The sequence below is a fragment of the Salminus brasiliensis genome, chromosome 12 (genome assembly GCF_030463535.1).
Source record: "Salminus brasiliensis chromosome 12, fSalBra1.hap2, whole genome shotgun sequence".
NCBI classification, from domain to species: Eukaryota; Metazoa; Chordata; class Actinopteri; order Characiformes; family Bryconidae; genus Salminus; species Salminus brasiliensis.
This window is the reverse complement of record NC_132889.1, coordinates 8,496,939-8,518,297: the sequence shown is the minus strand read 5'-3', so window position 1 is coordinate 8,518,297 and position 21,359 is coordinate 8,496,939. Positions and strand designations below refer to the sequence as shown.

Sequence of the window (21,359 nt, the reverse complement as noted above, 5' to 3'; positions counted from 1 at the left end):
GAGTTTACGCTAAATCTGTGAGCTGTGATCAGAAACAGGATATTGCCGGGGAAAACCAAAAGGAGACCCTAAAGAAATCCTGCAGGCAGAGCCTGGGCCAAACAGTGCGCTAGAACTGCCCTATAATGGCAAAAGGGGGGAGAGCTGGGGGACCAGCTACTAAGCAAAAACGGCTAGGCCAACCAAACCTGGAACCGCAGCATGCTGCCGTAAGCGAGGGTCGCCTAGCTGGGATGTGGGTAGCCTGTGAATCTTGACAGTGAGCGAGCGAGCCTCGCTGATAATGTGGATAGCAGGGTGACCTGTTCCTGAACGCGGATACCGAGCCGAAGCTGACCTCAGCACACCTTTAATCGTACGGGGAACCTCTCGGGTGACCTCAAGGTTCCAAACGATACAATTCTCGGCGTTGAACCATGGAGTTGAGGCTCCTTAAGTACCCCCAGTGCCAGGTGAAACACATGAACCAAACAATGAACGATTACAACAGAACCAAAACACATGTGAACACAAATGAACCGAACCAAACACACATGACTAAACTAAGGCGGAAGTCCTTGTTTGGACCTGTGTGTGTGTATCTCTTTCTCTCTCTCTCTCTCTCTCTATATATATATATATATATATACTAACTATGAAGAAAAACATCTGGAAATATTTAATAAAACATAAATAGTTTACTGGAACTATGTGTTCCTTCATATTCTGGATGATGATTCAGTATTAATTTACAATAAAAATAAAATAAAATATATAAATAGAATATATAAAAAATATATATAGGCTAATTTGCTTACATCATATACAGAATCATCTGTAGATTTACACCCTACAGTCTAGACGGGAGGAAGAAAGGACAAAGTGTAGGACACGTGCAAGTTATGCAGACTTCCTCTACTTTAAAGCTGCAGACTGCACTGTAACGTCAGTGTTTGTATTGCAGCCGCGATGACAACTCTGAGGGTAACCATCTGTTTTATTGTTCTGCTCAGTCAGTACAGCACCGTTACAGCAGGTGAGGACCACATTCAAACTTCAGCAGGTTTGTTTCTGTTTTTTTTATGTATTTCCATTTCAAACACCTGCTGTAATATAGTGCTGTAGTTTCTAGCTTAACGTTAATGTGAGGCTACAATTTGCAATCAGTTGTCACCTAGATCAAGGCTGTCTTGATAACATGATACTTTTTTGATGAATTCATTGCTCAAATTAATTGTCAAAAAGTCAAAAGTCAAAAAGAGTGTTGGGACAAGGTTTGAGGTCATTGAGGTCAGTATTAGTAAAACTGTAAATTTAGCTTGAAAGTTCCTAACAATGAAAAAAAGGCTAATGTTATCCATGGGTGCTGATTGTTGGGTCTGAGTTCACAGTTTTAGTATTAATACATTATTATTATTGATAAATTAAATTAAATTCCTGTAGATCTGTAGAATTAAGCTGTTTATAGCTTCAATGCTTTGTCTTCAACTCCCAAAATTGGTATAGTAATAGAGCAAGATATTTAGCTATTAATAATGTGCCTTTTAATCTGTTGTTTCTGGTATTAGTGTATTTTAACCTGCTTTTACTGGAAAGAAAGGGAGTTTTACCTCGGGTTTACTGTTCAAATGATGTTTAACCATTTTTAGTTATTAATAATGTTTTTACAAGTTAAAAACTGTCATTTTAACTTGTTACTGTTATTAGTGTAATTTTAACCTGCTTTTACAAGACAGAAAGGTGGGTTTACCCCCAGGTTTACTGTTGAAATGCCATTTAACCATTTCAAAGTATTGCATATATACATATTATATTAGTATTATAACATTTCCTTTACCCTGTCATTACTTTTAATATTGCAATTGTACCCTACTTGTCCTTGGAAGAGATTGTTTTAACCCCAGTTTAACTGTTAAAAATTCCATTTAACCTTGCCTGCTTTACAGTTCTTATGCTTTAGGAGTCAGTCTGAGAGTCTTGTGATTTTGTTTTGACAAGAGTGTTCCAAAAATACACTTCTCACCTACACACATACATCAAAAGCCACAGCTTCGTTTGATAGTGTCTGACTAAAACGTACCCTCTAAAATGTGTGGCTGTGACACCTGTGTCTTAGAATATAGATGAAGGAGTAAATGTAAGGCTACAGTACTACAGTACAGTACTACAAATGTCGACAGGCACAGTGTCTGGCTGGTTTGCTATACTTGTACTCGTTTGCTCAATCTGAATTTTTCTTTCTGCTCGTTGACTTAAGGCAGTTCTATTCCGGCTTGTGTTTATTTGTCCCAGAGTGTGCTACACAGCACATCTGCCAGTGTTAAATCATATTATCATAGAATCATATGTATTCTATTTACAAAACCTCTCTACGGGAACTACACAAGCTGCTTGGGTGCATTTGAACTGCTTTGTCAGCAATAGTGGCAACCTAAAGTAGCTGAATGCATTCATTCAGGGGTGTCCACAAACTTTTGAACAGAAAGAATAGTATACAACCTGGTTTACATACAATTTGAAACAGGTATCTAACGAGCCTACATATTCTAAAAATCTAAAACAGTCATTTTGATGTCATGGCATCTGTAGGAACAAAATGGCATATGCATTGAAATGTGCAAATGCAATAATAGTGTGTGTGTGTTCAAAGCCATCTTTAAATTCGGTGTGTATTAGGAAAGGAGTAACCCATTTTACCACACTTCACATTGTTTCCAGTACAGGTAAAATAAATCAATGTCTGTCCAGTTGATTTATTTTTGTCCCATCACAGCAACCTTACAATGATAACCGTATCTAATGATATATGTTTATCATTGCACCATCTAACTAAACACTGACTCATCTTGTTTGCCGATTGTTATGTAGTCCCTCAATCACTCTGAACGTGTCTTTCCTCAGGCCATGTGACGAAGAACCAAGGTGAAAATCTGACCATACATTGTACCACAGAAAAAAGTGACTTTGGCGGTGTATATCTGAAAGCAAGATGCCCCGAAATACGTGAAGTGGTTTTCTTCAGCAAAGGGTATACAAATCCAACTTATCACTTTGCCTACACCGGAAGAATAAAAAACAGTAAGGACTCTGGGAAACTAACGATAACCATCAGTGACCTGCAGAAGAACGACTCAGGTGTCTACTACTGTGAATATTACTTTGATTTCAAAGTTCAAGAAAGAGAGACTGTTCTGCTGTTTGTGAAGGGTGAGAACGAACCTCAATTTTAACACTCTATTTAAAGTTAGTATAAATGTTGACTTCTGAATGCTGACTAACAGTGTATGTGATAAACCTACTGAAATATTTTTGCTGCTATAATTAAAGCAAGAATTAAAGCATGGGTTTGCACCCATGACGCTGTTCCTGAGTCATATGCAAATGTAAAATTAAATTCCATTCAAAATGTATTTGTCTAGTGCTTTTCAAAATGCAGTTTTCAGAAATCCAAGCCAAAACCTTTTTTGAGCAACAGAAGCAAAGGGAAAGTCCCTCAGAGCAGGAAGAAGTATCTTCTGGTAGACACATGAGGGCTCAAGAAAAGAAATCTAGTTATGGAATGAAAATGAGGAAAAAAGTAGAATAATAGTAAAATAAAGTAAAATAACAGAGATCTATGACTAATGTAAGGATGGAAATACTTATAACTGGTGTAGAGTCCTTGCAAAGTCAGCAGTCATATGTACAAGTATGCAGTACCATCCTGAACAACTTGCACTAGTGTAGAAGTGGGATGGATAGCCAAGTGAATGAAAGCAGTGAATATTTTTCAACATGGGGGAAAGAGGCAGAAAGAGGTAAAGAAAAGACAAAATCAAACCAGAGACTTTAACAGTTAGAGGGTTAGTTGTAGAAACTAATTCAGAGAACAGGCAAGCAGCAGCACCCAGTCAAACTCTAAGCCTGTACCATCATTGAGCACCAAGCAGACAGCAGGGGAAGGGTAGCTTAATGCTGGTTGCAACTACATTTAGCCATCCTGCACCTACTGTCAGCTTGGTGGTATACAAACCTGCACCAGCATTGAGCACTAAGCAACAGGGGTTGAATAACTTACCATTTGAAACTACAGAGGGTGGACAAAGATGTGGCAATAGTAGCAACATATGGTGATGATAAGTAATGCAATTATGAGAACAAAAAAGGGAAACTGGCTTCATAGTTTACAGCACTTAGGGTCAATGCAGCAGGAGCTGTTGTATGCATCTTTTGTTTTTTATGCTGCTCCAATGGTGCTATGGATTGGTCGTAACTGGTTGTGTGTGGGTTTTACAGAAGTGGAAATAGCAGTCACAGCTGAAGCATCTACTAAAGAAACGCCTGCCATGCCGCAAGTGGTGGTGCTGGTCTCTACCCTGACGGCATGCACTGTGCTTTTACTGTGTATGCTGGTGGTCGGGGTGTGGATCATTCCCAAGGTGAGCATTGGATACTTGTATTACCCTCTAAATATTTGGATGGAGGCAGGGGCTTAATTGGGGTTAAGGGAGATGCTATGGTTTACAATTCAGTAAACACATGGAAAACAATGTAAAATAATTGGGACATGATTAAGTTATGCTAGTGTGAAATGGGTCTAACTGCCTTTTAAATGAATGTAATGTGAGGATAAATATCACATGCATGTGATTCTTTTAATTGTTATTAGTTGCTACATCTCTGTTTCTCATAGCTCTTACCGCCACACTGAACAAAGATTGTAGGGTGTGCCTGTTCATGGCCAAAACTGAAGGTAACTCTGTCTATCACAAATGTCCCAATATTTGTGATAATTTGCACACCTCACATAAATGCAACCAAGCAAGTCAATGCACTCAGGTGTTGAATACTGCAAACCCACTGTCTCAACAAATAACTTTGTTATCTTAAGCAACCATGTTCCAATGTATATCAGCATACTAAAAACAACTTCTGTAGCCTATTTATTTTATCGTCACAGGAACAGCCTCCTTCAGAGCAAAGCACAGCATCTTTTATTCCAATTCCATAGTCCTTCTCAAATTTGTCCTTGAAAAAGGTGCTTAAGTGAAGCAAGGAGCTCAACCTGGAGGCTTGTGACGAGATGTCCTTTAACCAATTGAAGGGCGTGAGCAAAACCTCACATCTTGTCTGGGTTTTTGCACTCAAAGAATTTTCAACCCTCTATTGCTCTTCCACTGTCAGGTTGCTCCAAATGTCAGAATCATTAAGGTTGTCATCTTCAATTTCCTGTCCTGGAAAACATGTGAAAAGTGAAAGATGTGGTACTCTTCACAAAGTCTATCCCCTCTATGGGAAGCAACTGATTTCAATCTAAACATTGTCATCTTCAGTGTGGTTAATCCAGTGTGCTGTGAATCCAGCAAAGCCTCTCCACCTCCTTTCCAACCATTAAAACTCCCTCAAATTGAGAGGAAGAAACCTAGACTCGAAAGGGGAACCCAATCTCCTCTGGTCGACACCAGACAGCACCATAAAACAACAATCAAACTAAACTAAATCAAGAGAATGTTGAGAATGTCAGGCCATTACAGGTGAAGTCCATGCAAGCAAACAGTCACAGGCACAGATAGGCAGTGAGGTGAAGTTGAATCAATATGAGGCCAAAGATATTGTGGGATCAAACCACAGTAATCCAATCTTGCAGTTATAAAAATGAGGGGACAGAGTCCAAAACAACTCCTAGTTTTTTTTTTACAGTGGTGGCGGTATGACTGAGAATCCATCTAAATTTACAGCAATATTAGCATAAGACTGTCTTATCCGCATTGAGCAAAAGCAGATCATAAGACAAATGTCCTGAGACAAGTGATACAAATGTCCTTGTTTGGTTTGGCTGATAAGTAAAGCTGGGTGTCATCAGCATAGCAATGAAAGTCAATACCATGCTTTAAGAAATTGTAGGTGTGTAGCCAATGCTAAGGGACAAGTTTACTATGGCCAGTCTAGTATACTAGTACACATTAGGATGACTTTGACAAGCTAATTGTGCTAACAAAGTTAGCACTTCTCTGTGCATTAAAGCTGGTGCACCATTGATAAACATCAACTTCAGTGGTTAGGGACTGACTATGAATTTTTAGTCAAATGTTTTATTGTTTTTGTTATTGTCGTTGTTATTAGTGATGTGATATATGAAGATGTGGCTTTAATTATGGCCTTTTTGTATTCTGCATGACTATGATGCCATTGTCAGCAGTGACATTCATAGCTACGAGAGATCCGTTTCAGAGTACATGTGTGGTCATCATACCATAGCACTAGATTTTGCTCCCTAATTGGTGAAAGAGGTTAGAATGGAATAGTCAGCAGATCATTTGTTCAATCATGCTCAAGATCTCATAGGATGAGATGGATGGGAGCTGGTTAAATCTAGAAGTTACTAATGAATACACTAAGCTGTTGAGGTTGTTGTGGTATGATTGCTAATAAAGTGAGGCAGCAGGTGAATATTATGGTTTAAAACTACGCCAAACAAGATTAGTGGTCAGAGATTGAGTCAGGTTGAGAAGTGCTGACTAAATTCTCTGTTTCAATACCCAGAGTCAGAACTAGGTCTTAGCCCCAAGAATGTGCTGTGTGGAAAAGCCTGGAATTGGTTATCGGTAACCTTCCATGGACAGAAGTGTTTGGCCCTGCAGTGGAAAAGAGGCTCAATTAGGACATCTGTTCCAAATATTAAAAGTCTATCAGAATCAGAAGGCCAAAATCATATGGAATTTGCCTTTTTTACATATTCCAATGTCTGATTATTGGGTGTTTTATCTTCTTAATAAAATCACAATTGATTCTAAGACAAATGCATCATGTTAAACTTACCATTACTGTGTTTAGTAACATTAATATGACATTATTATGTTTCTTCTAGCCAATACGTTAGCTAAAAAGACACAGTCCCGTACCTTTCTTTGTGGGTTTAGTAGTGATGGATGTTGTGGTGGTTGTGTCACTGAGTTTTGAACTGCAGATCTGTTCTCTTTTTAGTATTTTTATCCACAACATAGTAAATTTCATTATTTTTGGAAGAGCCACTTCCATGATACAAGCTTTTTCATATGCGGGCCTCCTGCGTTCTAAAAGGTTGCCAGGTTTGCTCACAGAAATCACCAAATCATGTTACAACAAAAACAAATCCCTAAAAAAAAAATCCCTTTTTTATGCTTAAAAATACAAATATATAAATTCTCAGGTCATGAATACCAAGTTTAAATTAAATCGAGTCCTTAAAGTCCTTAAATTTGCGACTAGATTCACTACCTCTAATTATTATAGTGTGTTTTGTTACTTTGGACAATTGGCTTTCAGCTTATAATGATTTGTGAGGAGCCTGTAAGAGAGGGGGAAAACTGAAAAGACTTTGGGCTGGAGTTTGGATTCTGCTTCGTGGTAGGGAGCCAGTCCCTCTTTGATAAGCTGAGCCAGTACTGATGGATGACAGAGTTAAAAGCGAGGACATGGGGAGGAAGGGGTTTGTGACTTTGTCATAGACAAGGTAAAGGTAGATGTAGTTTTTCCGTAACACCACATTCTAGTAAATAACCCATTGTAAAATAATCAATTACATTATAATAGTCCACATTGTAGTACACTACAAGGTTGCATTATCACAGGCTATCACCAATTGTCAGTTCATTAATGAAATTATTATAGGCTACATTGTAGAAGACCACATAATACTAGGCTACATTATCACAGGCTAAATAATTTTAATAAAATTAAAGTTTATTTATATAGCGCTTTTTACAACAAATGTCACAAAGCAGCTTTACAAAGATCCGGAGTCCGAGCCTATTTTGAGCAAGCTAGTGTCAACAGTGGCAAGGAAAACTCCCTTGGGTTGAGAGGTAGAGACCTTGAGAGCAATCCAAGGGGGTTTTCCTTGCCAAGATTTAAAAGGGAAACCCATCCTGTAATCACTGTAATCAATTACATTATAATCAGCCACATTAGACTACATAACATTAGGCTAAAGTATCACAGGCTATATAACAATAGTCGGTACTATAGTAAATAACCAACTGTAATTTAACCAGTAAGAATATAATAGGCTATATTATAGTAAATAACCAACTGTAATTTAATAAATTACATTATAATAGTCTATATTATAGTAGACTACATAACAGTAGACTAAATTAAAATAGTTGGTAATGGTATAGTAAATAACCAATAGCTCTTTAATCAACTCTATTATTTGCTATATTACGCTATACATTAAGAAATCTTATAATGGTCTATATTATATAACCAACTGTAATTTAATTAATTACATTATAATTGGCTACATTATAGTAGACTAGATAATAAACAGTAGGCTACATTTTCACATGCTATTTTATAATAGGCTGTATTACAGTAAATAACTAATAGTTATTTTGTCACTTGCATTATTGCTATATTACAGTACTATAAGCTTTTATATACAATAAGCTCTATTATAAAAGTCTATTGTGAATAACCAACGGTCATTTAATCAGTAACATTATAATAGGCTATATTACAGCAAATAACCAACTGTAAATGAATCAATTTCATTATAATCTGCTATATTAGACTACATAACAGTAGGCTAAATGATCACAGGCTATAAATTAATAGTCTGTACTATAGTAAACAATTGTAATTTAACCAATAACAGTATAATATGCTAAATTATATTAGACTACATAATAGTAGGCTAAATTATCATGGTCTATATAATAACTGTACTTTAATCAATTGCATTAAAACATGCTATATAATGGCAGACTACATAAAAGTAGGCTAAATGATAATAGTTTGTCATAGTAAGTAACCAACTGTAATTTAATCAATTACGTAATAAAAGGTTACATTATAGTAGAATAGATAATAGTAGATTATTTGGTTATTTATCAAATAACCAAATAATTATAGTTGGTTATTTACTATAGTTTGTACTGTAGTAAATAAATAATAGTAATTTAATCACTTACATTATTTGCTATATTACAATTATATTACACTATATAATAAACTATATTATAATAGTCTATATTATAGTAAATAACCAACTGTCGTTTAATCACTAATATTACAGGCTATACTATAAAAGTTTGTTCTAGTAAATAATCTTTTGAAATGTAAGCAATTGCATTACAATCAGCTACACTAAACTGGAACTCAGCTCTAGTTGCTGCTAACATAAACCTTGCTGGCGGTCTTTTACATAACCTTTAAAAGGAAGGATATAGACCTAGATAAATGTAGTTTGGGTATAATGTTGCATTACATGGGCCTTGCACATGTGGTCAGGGTTTGTACGGGTGCGAAGGAAAGGGGCCCCAGAGTTGTTTGTACTTGTTATGTCTTGCTGTGTGACTCATCACACGCCGTGCAAAACATTTCCAGAAAGGCCACTTGCAACTTGTGCGAAATGTGGTTTGTTCTGAAGAAGAGAAATGTCAAAACCCTGAGTCAGCGCTAATGGCAATTGTTTTTTGGGGTATAGATGAAGGCCCTGTGTGCAAGACAGGGAGGTGGAGAAGATGATGGATCCAAAGCTTACAGCGACGTCTATGAAGACATGCGCGCCCACCGCTTGCAGATGAAGGACTAGTTTCACCCCCGCCTGCCTTTCTCTGCTCAAAGGTTTGCCTGAGTTGTCATGACTGCCATTCTCTATAAGGCTAAAAACAACCTTGCCTGCTGTGATAATGGAGAGAAGTAAAGCTGAAGGGAAAACTCAAGCATGCAGTGTATGCCTTTTAGTACAATGCACTGTGTCCTAATCGTTGTTGCAACACTGGCTTTTTGCAAAGCTAATATTATAGAAGCTGTACAATTGCAATTTGTTAATTGTGTGCTCTGAAGATTCTGACCAGTTGAAGGTGCTTTTGTGGTGGTGTGAACAAGACCGCTGTTCCATGGTCTAGCCGACACCAGTTTTGTCGGTCTAATGTAGAACAGTGTTGCAAAAGGTGTTGCAGGTTCGTGTCTACAAGCTAGTCCAAAAATGTAAATAATACAATTCTAAATGTAAAAATGTAAAAATATACTGTTCATTGTGCAAAATGACAAGGCAAGAAACGTACTTTGCAAGGATGTGAGTAATAAAGTTGGTTTTCTTTCTCTTTCTTTTTTTCTTGCACGGGCATAGAGGGGACAACTAGCAGTGAAATGCTTTGATTACTGTCACATGTCACGGTTACAGGAAAACAGGATAAAAAGACAGGATGGATAAAATATAAAGATAAGTCATACAAATAAAAACATTAATTGAGTTGAAAAATAAATATATACACAAAATATATAGACAATTGCACTTTAGGAGTGCAAGTGTGCAGCTGTGAGCAATGTGAGAGATGAGGATGAGGATATGGTTGAGAGAGAGTGTAAAGTGCAGCATGCGAAAGGTGCAAGAATTTGGTTGCAACACAGTGCTGTGCAAGTGGAGCAGAAGGTAATGGATGGCTAGTAAACAACAACACAGTATAATATTAGTGTAGCATGCCCAGTGTGTGTGTGTGTGTGTGTATGTATATATATATATATATATATATATATACAGTCATGCCCGAAAGTATTCATACCCCTGTCAAAGTTTGACTTAAATGTACTTTTATTTAACCAGAAATTATATTTTTGCCTGGAAATGACACAGGCATCTCCCAGGAGATAACACGATGATGTACAAGAGGCATCATTGTGGGAAAAAATATTTCTCAGCTTTTATACACATTTGAACAAAAAGTGGCATGTCCAAAATTATTCATACCCTTCTCAATAATTAATAGAAAAGCCTTTATTGGCTATTACAGCAATCAAACGCTTCCTGTAATTGCTGACCAGCTTTTTGCATGTCTCCACTGGTATTTTTGCCCATTCATCTTTAGTGATGAGCTCCAACTCTTTGAGGTTCGAGGGTCTCCTTGCCATCACCCTGATCTTTAGCTCCCTCCACAGATTCTCAATTGGATTCAAGTCAGGACTCTGGCTGGGCCACTGCAAAACATTAATGTTTTTGTCTGCTAACCATTTCTTCACCACTTTGGCTGTGTGTTTTGGGTCGTTGTCGTGCTGAAATGTCCACCGGTTCCCAAGGCCAAGTTTCTCTGCAGACTGCCTGATGTTGTTGTTGTTGAGAATCTTGATGTATTGCTCTTTTTTCATGGTGCCATTTACTGCGATCAAGTTCCCTGGTCCATTGGCTGAAAAACACCCCCAAAACATTAGGTTCCCACCACCATGTTTGACAGTGGGGATGGTGTTCTTAGGGTTGAAGGCTTCTCCTTTTTTACGCCAAATGGTGCACACATCATTGTGGCCAAACAATTCAATTTTTGTTTCATCTGACCATAAAACAGAACACCAGAAGTCTTCTTCTTTGTCCAGATGAGCATTTGCAAAGGTCAAGCGGGCTTTTGTGTGCCTTTTCTGGAGAAGTGGTGTCCTCCTTGGCCTGCGTCCGTGGAACCCAGCAGTGTGCAGTGTCCGTTGAACTGTCTGCCTTGAGATGTCGCCACCAGCAGAGTCCAGATTCACCAGGATGGCCTTGGTGGTGATCCTTGGATTTTTCTTCACCTCTCTCACTATTCTCCTGGCCAGCACAGGTGTCACTTTTGGCTTCCAACCACATCTTCTGAGATTTTCCACAGTGCGGAACTTCTTGTATTTTTTAATAATACTTTGCACTGTAGCTACTGGAACTTGAAAACATTTTGATATGGCTTTATAGCCCTTTCCTGACTTGTGAGCGGCCACAATGCACAGCCGCAGGTCCTTAGTGAGCTCCTTTGTCTTAGCCATGACTGTCCACAAACCAACTGCAGAGAGCTGCTGTTTTTCTCCTGTTGAGTTGATTAAAACAGCTGTTCCCAATGAATCAGGGTAATTAGGATGCTTTAAAACAGCTTGGACTATTTGGAATGGTATAAAACTTTGGATTTTCCCATATACTGTGACAGTTTTCAAAGGGTATGAATAATTTTGGACATGCCACTTTTTGTTCAAATGTGTATAAAAGCTGAGAAATACTTTTTCCCACAATGATGCCTCTTGTACATCATCGTGTTATCTCCTGGGAGATGCCTGTGTCGTTTCAAGGCAAAAATATAACTTCTGGTTAAATAAAAGTAAATTTAAGTCAAACTTTGCCAGGGGTATGAATACTTTCGGGCATGACTGTATATATATATATATATATTATAGTTCTGTTTTATTATATCCCTATAACTGTGCCACTGTAAGTTATTGTATCAGCCCAGACAGTTCTGTATTGGTGCATCTCAGGTTAATTTTTTAACAGGCTAACGACTGCACTTTTTTTTTTTTTGTATTAATAAGTTGATCAAACATTGAAAGTAAATGTGGATTGTTTGAAAGTAAATGTGGATTAAATGTGGATTGTTCTGTTTTATTATATCACTATAACTGTGCCACTGTAAGTTCTTGTATCAGCCCAGACAGTTCTGTATTGGTGCATCTCAGGTTTATTTTTTAACAGGCTAACGACTGCACTTTTTTTGTATTAATAAGTTGATCAAACATTGAAAGTAAATGTGGATTGTTTAAATGATTCTGAAATCTGTTCCTCTAAGTGACGTTCAGATGTGTGTAGCTTTTAGTGGTGCTCAGCAGCTGTACCTTGACTGCCATTATAAATATGCATCGAGGCAAGAGCTTTTCTGTCTCTTTACTAACTACAAGAGAATTCTTATATAATCAGTCATGTGCAGCAGATGCAGTGTGTGTGTGTGTGTGTGTAGGTTCTCTCTGCATGCATACTTCTTGCTTACTTATTATACATATTGACCAAAACAGCCGGCCTGGAGTACGTAGCGTCTTTATTTAACTGTACATGAGCCATATGCTATGTATATGTATGCTGCATGGATAAGAAAACTTAACTGTTGTCCTGGTTAAGGGGTTGAACAGGCTGCAACAGAAGCTCCTCCTCATTCTCTCCGACTTCAGACTTAGACTTCAGGGATTGAAACTGCAACAGAGAAAAATATTTTTGCTTGTAAATATTTATAGTTTTTGGTGTGTTTCTGAAATGTCAGCTATATTAAAAAGGCCAGTAAAATCAGAAATATATATCAAAGCTTGCAATAAAATATGTTGTATTTTGTACTTTTTTTATTTATATTTCAATAAAAAAAACCTACCTGATGTGTGTCTGGTGTACCATACAGTTCCTTACCTACTCTCTATCTTACTATCTGTTTTAATCTTAAGCATACAAAACCAGTCTACAAACTCCACGTGTCAATGCAGTGTCTACAGCATGCTTTCATGGCATGGTTACCATATAAAAAAGGGTCTTCCATATAAATAACTGGACAGGATTTGCAGAATTTCTGATGTTGATGCTACTTTGAAAGATGTGAAGGTCCACTTTATTCAGCATGGCTATCCTCATGTAGACTAAGTGTTCTTATTAAACCACCATCTTTCATTTAAATAAACACTCATCATACTCTCAGTAAAATCTCCACAACATCTCAGTGGTGGAGCAGCATCTGAACATCCAGTAGATCATCAAGACACTTTTACTGAAGACCTCTACTGAATTCAGCTGTTCTTCATGTCTTTGGAGAAACCAAGTTCAGATCTGTAGATTTTCACCTGAGAAGTCACTGATCATCTAACAGCTCTGATACAGACCATCTCAACTCCCTCAACCAGCTGCTGTAGACCTGCAGCTGAGACCAGTCTGCAACTGGAGCTTAACTAGATTAGGTTAAAGGGGCAGGAAGAGGTTTTGGGTTGAGGCTAAGGTTAGGATTAGGGCCAGGAAGAGAGCTAGGATTAGGTCTTGGGTTGAGATTAGGGCCAGGATGAGGGTTAGGATTAGGTTTTGGGTTAGGAGTAGGGCCAGGATGAGGGTTAGGAATAAGTTTTGGGTTGAGGTTAAGGTTAGGATTAGGTTTTGTGTTGCAGTTAAGGTTAGGATTAGGGCCAGGATGAGGGTTAGGATTAGGTTTTGGGTTGCAGTTAAGGTTAGGAATAAGTTTTGGGTTGAGGTTAAGGTTAGGATTAGGTTTTGGGTTGCAGTTAAGGTTAGGATTAGGGCCAGGATGAGGGTTAGGATTAGGTTTTGGGTTGAGGTTAAGGTTAGGAATAGGGCCAGGATGAGGGTTAGGATTAGGTTTTGGGTTGAGGTTAAGGTTAGGATTAGGTTTTGGGTTGCAGTTAAGGTTAGGATTAGGGCCAGGATGAGGGTTAGGATTAGGTTTTGGGTTGCAGTTAAGGTTAGGATTAAGGCCAGGATGAGGGTTAGGATTAGGTTTTGGGTTGAGGTTAAGGTTAGGATTAGGTTTTGAGTTGGGGTTAAGGTTAGGGCCAGGATGAGAGTTAGGATTAGGTTTTGGGTTGAGGTTAAGGTTAGGATTAGGTTTTGAGTTGGGGTTAAGGTTAGGGCCAGGATGAGGGTTAGCATTAAGTTTTGGGTTGAGGTTAAGGTTATGATTAGGTTTTGGGTTGCAGTTAAGGTTAGTATTAAGGCCAGGATGATGGTTAGGATTAGGTTTTGGGTTGCAGTTAAGGTTAGAATTAGGGCCAGGATGAGAGTTAGGATTAGGTTTTGGGTTGAGGTTAAGGTTAGGATTAGGTTTTGGGTTGGGGTTAAGGTTAGGGCCAGGATGAGAGTTAGGATTAGGTTTTGGGTTGAGGTTAAGGTTAGGATTAGGTTTTGGGTTGAGTTTAAGGTTAGGATTATGGACAGGATGAGGGTTAGGATTAGGTTTTGGGTTTAGGTTAAGGTCAGGATTAGGTTTTGGGTTGGGGTTAAGGTTAGGATTAGGGCCAGGATGAGGGTTAGGATTAGGTTTTGGTTTGAGTTTAAGGTTAGGATTAGGTTTTGGGTTGGGGTTAAGGTTAGGATTAGGGCCAGGATGAGGGTTAGGATTAGGTTTTGGGTTGAGGTTAAGGTTAGGATTAGGTTTTGGGTTGCGGTTAAGGTTAGGATTATGGACAGGATGAGGGTTAGGATTAGGTTTTGGGTTGAGGTTAAGGTTAGGATTAGGTTTTGGGTTGCGGTTAAGGTTAGGATTATGGCCAGGATGAGGGTTAGGATTAGGTTTTGGGTTGAGGTTAAGGTCAGGATTAGGTTTTGGGTTGGGGTTAAGGTTAGGATTAGGGCCAGGATGAGGGTTAGGATTAGGTTTTGGTTTGAGTTTAAGGTTAGGATTATGGCCAGGATGAGGGTTAGGATTAGGTTTTGGGTTGAGGTTAAGGTTAGGATTAGGTTTTGGGTTGCGGTTAAGGTTAGGATTAGGTTTTGGGTTGAGTTTAAGGTTAGGATTATGGACAGGATGAGGGTTAGGATTAGGTTTTGGGTTGAGGTTAAGGTTAGGATTAGGTTTTGGGTTGCGGTTAAGGTTAAGATTATGGCCAGGATGAGGGTTAGGATTAGGTTTTGGGTTGAGGTTAAGGTTAGGATTAGGTTTTGGGTTGGGGTTAAGGTTATGATTAGGTTTTGGGTTGCGGTTAAGGTTAGGGCCAGGATGAGGGTTAGGATTAGGTTTTGGGTTGCAGTTAAGGTTAGGATTATGGCCAGGATGAGGGTTAGGATTAGGTTTTGGGTAGAGGTTAAGGTTAGGATTAGGTTTTGGGTTGAGGTTAAGGTTATGATTAGGTTTTGGGTTAAGGTTAAGTTTAGAATTAGGGCCAGGATATGGTTTGGGTTAGGATTAAGGTTAAGGAATCTGCTATTTACAAACAACTATACAACAAAGTTTTTAGAGAAAATCCAGTCCAGACAATCTCCATACAGTTTTGATCCTAACATGGAACAACATCTTAGACAAAAGCGGTGAAGTGTGTGTTACTGCGCTAAAACTAAAGGGCACAATTGACCAGGTCTGGCACAATGGCCTTGGGTGTCAAAGCTCACATTAAAATGAATAACTGGGAGATTACACATATGGCAACAGAATTATCTACAAGGAAGATCTGTCAGAGTTGTGCTCTCTGAAGAAGAAGGTCTGGGTGACTATGCTGCGCTACACCAATAAGAGTCCTTGGGCAAGACTCGTGGCACTACATTGGCCCACCTCTATAATACGAATAACCTTGAATAAAGTCGCTCTGGAGAAGAGAGGCAGCTAAATGCAGTGAATGTAAATGGTCAGTGTTCGTCACCATGTCCCATCAACACATCAGTACCTCAGGGATTCTTTCTTGACCCTTGTTATAGATGAGAACAATGTGAGAACGTCCTTGTGGAAGACTCCACCATTTTGTACCCCTAGATTTATGAGATTGGTCTGAGGCAGCAGCAAGCCTAAGATCAGAAAAATAGTAGAAAATGGGTGGATGTCTGGAAGGTCACATTCGAGCCTAACAAGTGTAAGACAATGATCCTGTCCAAAAAGAGGAATCCATCTAACCCTGATCTCTTCTTTGGGAAGAGTTGGGGACTTGTAACACTGGAGAGCAGCACACACAAATTCCAGTGTTTTTGTTACAGTGTAAGCTAAGGTAAGTGTTCAGAAACAGGGAATGGTGTTTGTGTACACCATTGTGTCTGTCATCTATGAACCATGGGGTTACTGAATTAGGAAAAGTAATAAAGACAAAATAAACATTTCCATCATTTCTGGGGCTCAATGTTTAAATGGCATTAAATGTAAAGAACACATATTATGACTGAGAATCTGAATGGACTCCTAAAACTCAGCGACTAGTTCCTACCTCTGTTACCACACACCTCAAGGTCTTTGCATTACTAATATCACAGAAGGCTGGTATATGCAAATGAGCCTATAACAAACACTAAATCTCTAAATTTGTTAATTGTGGGCTGCCAGCATCCTGACAGATGTTGCGGATGTTTCATGTTTTTCAGGTGCATCAGGGTGACCGGTGTCAACAGAATTACAGTAATTTCATAGGTGTGTAGAAGCAACCAGTTCCATTCACCCAGTCATATGTAAGCAACACCTGAGCTTGTGCTCCACTGTAGCTGTAATCAACTTGTATTTCTACTAATTTTGTTTTGTTAGCCATTATTTCACAGCTTAACAGTACTTCACTGGACTTACTGAACACATTATACACCTCCGCATACTGCCTCTGCACAGCAGTCCTACAGTAAAGCACTCACAGGGAATTTTCTAAGCAGCCTGGCCTTACAAGAAAGACCAACATCTTACCCTTATTTTAAAAATAGAAGTGAGTAGCTGTCACATGCCTTGATTATTCAAGAACGTATCACAACACCTTGACTCTAACCCACAAGGGGAATTCTGAGGGAAAATCATGGTCCTTTCATACACCCACTTGATCTTGAACTATATGCCTACACATTGCTTTGATTGATCCACTTAGGCTCATCGTTTGTTTATTACGAAGGGAAAGCCACCTCATGTCCAAGTCAACTGAAGATCCTGTGTGCCGTGTGAGCCTCACCAACCTTCAGGTACAATAAATGCCTCCACACTGACGGCGTGTGACTTTCGATTCCTGTTTTTAGGTGATGTTATTATACTAAAAGTGAAAAAAAAGGCCAGACATGAGGCTGAGTTAAGTTTCAAGTTGCAGACTTCCTGCAGAAGTCAGTGGTCGTCTTTTGAGCCCCCAGAAAGGAAATCTCTCTCTTTCTCAGAAAGGCATTCACATGCCCTGCACTTCTACGATCATTTCCACCAAAGCGCATACTAAAAAGGATGGCTGAGCTTTTACGGTAAACAGACACTGACACAGCTGATGCAACCATAAACAATAAGGGATATAGGATTCACGTTTTTATCTATTGAATATCTCTCAGAATGATTACTGTACTTAATTAACATGGATTTGCGTATGCTAGTACACTGAGACCCCGTTTACACCAAGTCACTTCATATATCATGAGCGTTAGATCAGGCCAAAACACATAAAAATGCAAGTGCAAACACATCCAAGACTCATTTAAACCAGACACAAATCCCATCACTCAAACCACTTCAGGATGTGGCCTGAGAATTACTAAATTACAGTCAGATTTATGTAAAATTACATTAATTATTTATAATTAAACAAGCATATAATAATATAAAAGGTGTGTGTCTAAAACTGTACATTTTGTCATTTTTATTATTTTTACATTTATGCAGAAGCAGAACACACCACTTTAGTGCTGTCAGTGGTTCGCTGGCTTGAGGCTGTTATTGCAAGCAAGAGCTCTGCACCATAAAGCAACACTATGGCAACCACCTAAAATACTACAGGAGCCACCTAGCAACACCCCAGCAACCACCTAGGATAGCATCGCAACCACTTAGCAACATTATTGCAACCACCTGGGATGCCTCAGCAACTACCTAGAATACAATAGCATCCACCACAACACCATAGCAATCACCTAGGATAGATTTAGCAACACCATAGCAACCTAGCAACAGCACAGCAATCACTTAGTAACAACATAGCGGCCACCTACCACTTTTAGCTGTGCAACCATTCTGCATTTTCTAAATCTTTAGAAAATGCTCTTTTCTAGTTTACCATTTGTTCCTTTACTTTTACTTGCCTAAAATGTAGGCGCCACCAAATGTTCTAAGCTGTTTAAAAAAATAGAGGACCTGTAAATGTCTTTGAGTGATGCTATCAGAGAACCACTTTTGGTTTCTAATAAAGATCGATCTTCACTTTATGGAAAGCTTCTTAACCAAGGTTCTTTACACTTACATATTTCTAATACAAGCACAAATTTTAATGGAGCCAAATAAAGATATAAGGACCTTATATAAGGACAAACCCAATATATATATATATATATATATATATATATATATATATATATATATATATATATATATACTGCCTGGCCAAAAAAGAGGTTGGGCCGCCTTTAGCTTCCATTTGCTTTAGCACTCATTCGCTGTGGGCATCGTTTTCACAAGCTTCTGCAATGTCACAACATTTATTTCTTTCCAGAGTTGCATTCTTCTCCCCCCAAGATCTTCTATTGATGATGGCAGATTTGGACCACTGCGCAAAGTCTTCTCCAGCATCCCAAAGGCCAATCCATGTGTGAAAATGATGTTCCCTGAATCACTCTTTCACAATCTGTGCCCGATGAATCCTGCCATTGTCATCTTGGAATATGCCCATGCCATCAAGGGGGAAAATTTCATAGGTCGTTCAGTATTATTCAGGTAGTCAGCTGACCTCAATCTTTGGGCACATTAAGTTGCTGAAACTAGACCTGACCAACTGCAGCCATCCCAGTTTAAAGCACTGCCCCCACAGGCTGGTACGGTTCTCATCAGACCACACTTCTTCCATTGCTCCAGAGTCCAGTCTTTATGCTCCCTAGAAAACTAAAGCTGTTTTTGCTGGTTAGCCTCATTGATAAGCGGTTTACCTAAGGCTGCATTTTAACAGTCAGTATTAGGCATTAGCATAAGGATTAGTTTAGCCGAAGACAAACACAATTTCTTTACTTTTTACAAGCTACACTATTTACTATTTGAAAAAGGCCTCTTTGGTTGGTTCTTTAGTAAAAGCTATGGTTCTGAAGAATGTTCTGAATATATAAAATAAATATTTGAGAAAAATCATCCTGCATATTTTATGTAAATGGGATCACTACACTGAACTGTTTTTTCTTAGAATGTACAACAGAAAAACACATATCCAGATGGCCTGGCTTACCTGGAACCTACCTAGCCCACATCACACCAATGTGTGCTTCACATCAGCATGCTGACTGGGCAGTTTTCCAAAACCCTCCTAGGTCCCTTAGGGTATGGTAAAGCATGGGAATCCCTTATCTTACACTGTATTACTCCTCATGCCTAGCTCAAGCAGAGAAATGCTGAACAAAGTGCAGATTCTACACTGTTGTAGGTACAAGGTGGTATGTTGTTATGATGAAGATGTGGAACTGCTGAAAATAAAATGTATGTGCATGGGTGACAGGGCATTAGCAACGGAAATGCTGTTTCGCCCACAGAAAGAGCGGAAAAAATCTTACCTAGGTGAGATATTACACTCGATATCACAGCAGAAACAACATAAACTTCCAGAGATTATCTTTTTTAAGAATATACACGATATGTCCGAAGAATCTAGACACCCCTTCCAATTAGTGAATTGAGTTACATTAAAGTTTAACCTGTTGCTGATACAGGTGTTTAAATGCACACACATGCAGCTTATTAATCTCCACAGGCAAGAGGTGTCACTACAGCTACACTATCTATATATATCTATATATATAGTATTGGAAGGGGGGTTTTGCCCTCATCAAGAAAGTGAAACCCAAGTTTAATTGTAAAGGTTCTATATAGGAACATCTACAAACGTTTTTCCATCTATCTGAACAACGCTTTAATCACTGAAGCAGGTTGAGTTAACACGGTTCTATATTATAGATTGTATTATAGATTCAATGCCTTTATTAAAAAACAAAAGGCAAGTAAGGCCTGCAAGTCTTTGCATGTTCATCTAGGGGCTTTTGTGACCGCCTGGGAGAGTGATCAGTGCATTCAAGGCTGAACACTCCTGGGATAGTTTACCACTGTTCTAAATTTGCTCCATTTACGAATAACTGCTCTTGCAGTGGTTCGGTAGAGCTGCAGAGCCTCGGCAATGGCCTTGTAACCCTATTACTAGTGTTTTGTGGGACAAATATCCATTTGCTGACCAGGTAAAGAGCACTGCATATTATTTTCTCAGATGCCTTTAACTTTAGCGCAGTGCTGAACTGTGCCTGACATGGATTTGTGTTTGTGGCCTGAGTTAGACTCATATAGACTGGCCTGAATAGCGTCCTCTAGGCTTAATTAACGGAGGCTATTCACAGCTCGCAGCAGTAAGGAGCGTTTTCAGAAGCTAACAGAAAGGTTTGGAGTCTGCAGCGTGGAACTATTTTACAGTTTTGACAGGAAAGTTTGAGCCGGCTCTCCTCCAGACTCGACCCGGCATATTTTCTGATAGTTTTGTCCTGCTGCCAAAACCATGTGCGTCTTTTAATTTGAATTATGGCAACATAACTAGAGCTAAAAACATGCTGTTTCACCAGCAGGAATGATGCACACTATTCTTCAGCACTGAACAGCGCCCTCAAATCTAAGAGGAGTATGCTAATGCACAAAAGATACTGAACAAAAAAATCAACACTATAAAACAGTTATTTTACATAAGTAGTCGACAAAAAACACACACACACACATTACATATTACTGCATTTGTTGCAAAGTCATGGAAATGCCTTCATTACACAGTGTAGGCTTAGTAATTAGTAATTCATATTATTAAGTTAGTATTAATTAGTATTAAGTATTAATAGACTGATTTACTGTTATCAGACAATCATAAATGTATCACTTCAAATAGTAAAAAGTAGTTGCTAATATTATTGCTGTAGTTGATAATATTATTTTTTGTGATCAGTTCATATATGTTGTACACTGCTACTCAATTCTGGTATCGATATCACGTACCTAACA

General features: G+C 38.6%; 1 protein-coding gene across 1 annotated transcript; it reads left to right on the top strand.

The window, feature by feature from the left end:
* The first annotated feature begins 942 nt into the window (after window positions 1-942).
* On the top strand, window positions 943-10,047 carry LOC140574132 (uncharacterized). Its single transcript, XM_072693857.1, has 4 exons — window positions 943-1,015; window positions 2,881-3,186; window positions 4,255-4,397; window positions 9,428-10,047. The coding sequence occupies exons 1-4, from the start codon at window positions 949-951 to the stop codon at window positions 9,533-9,535; spliced, it is 624 nt and encodes a 207-aa protein (XP_072549958.1). The 5' UTR covers window positions 943-948; the 3' UTR covers window positions 9,536-10,047.
* The last annotated feature ends 11,312 nt before the right edge of the window (window positions 10,048-21,359 follow it).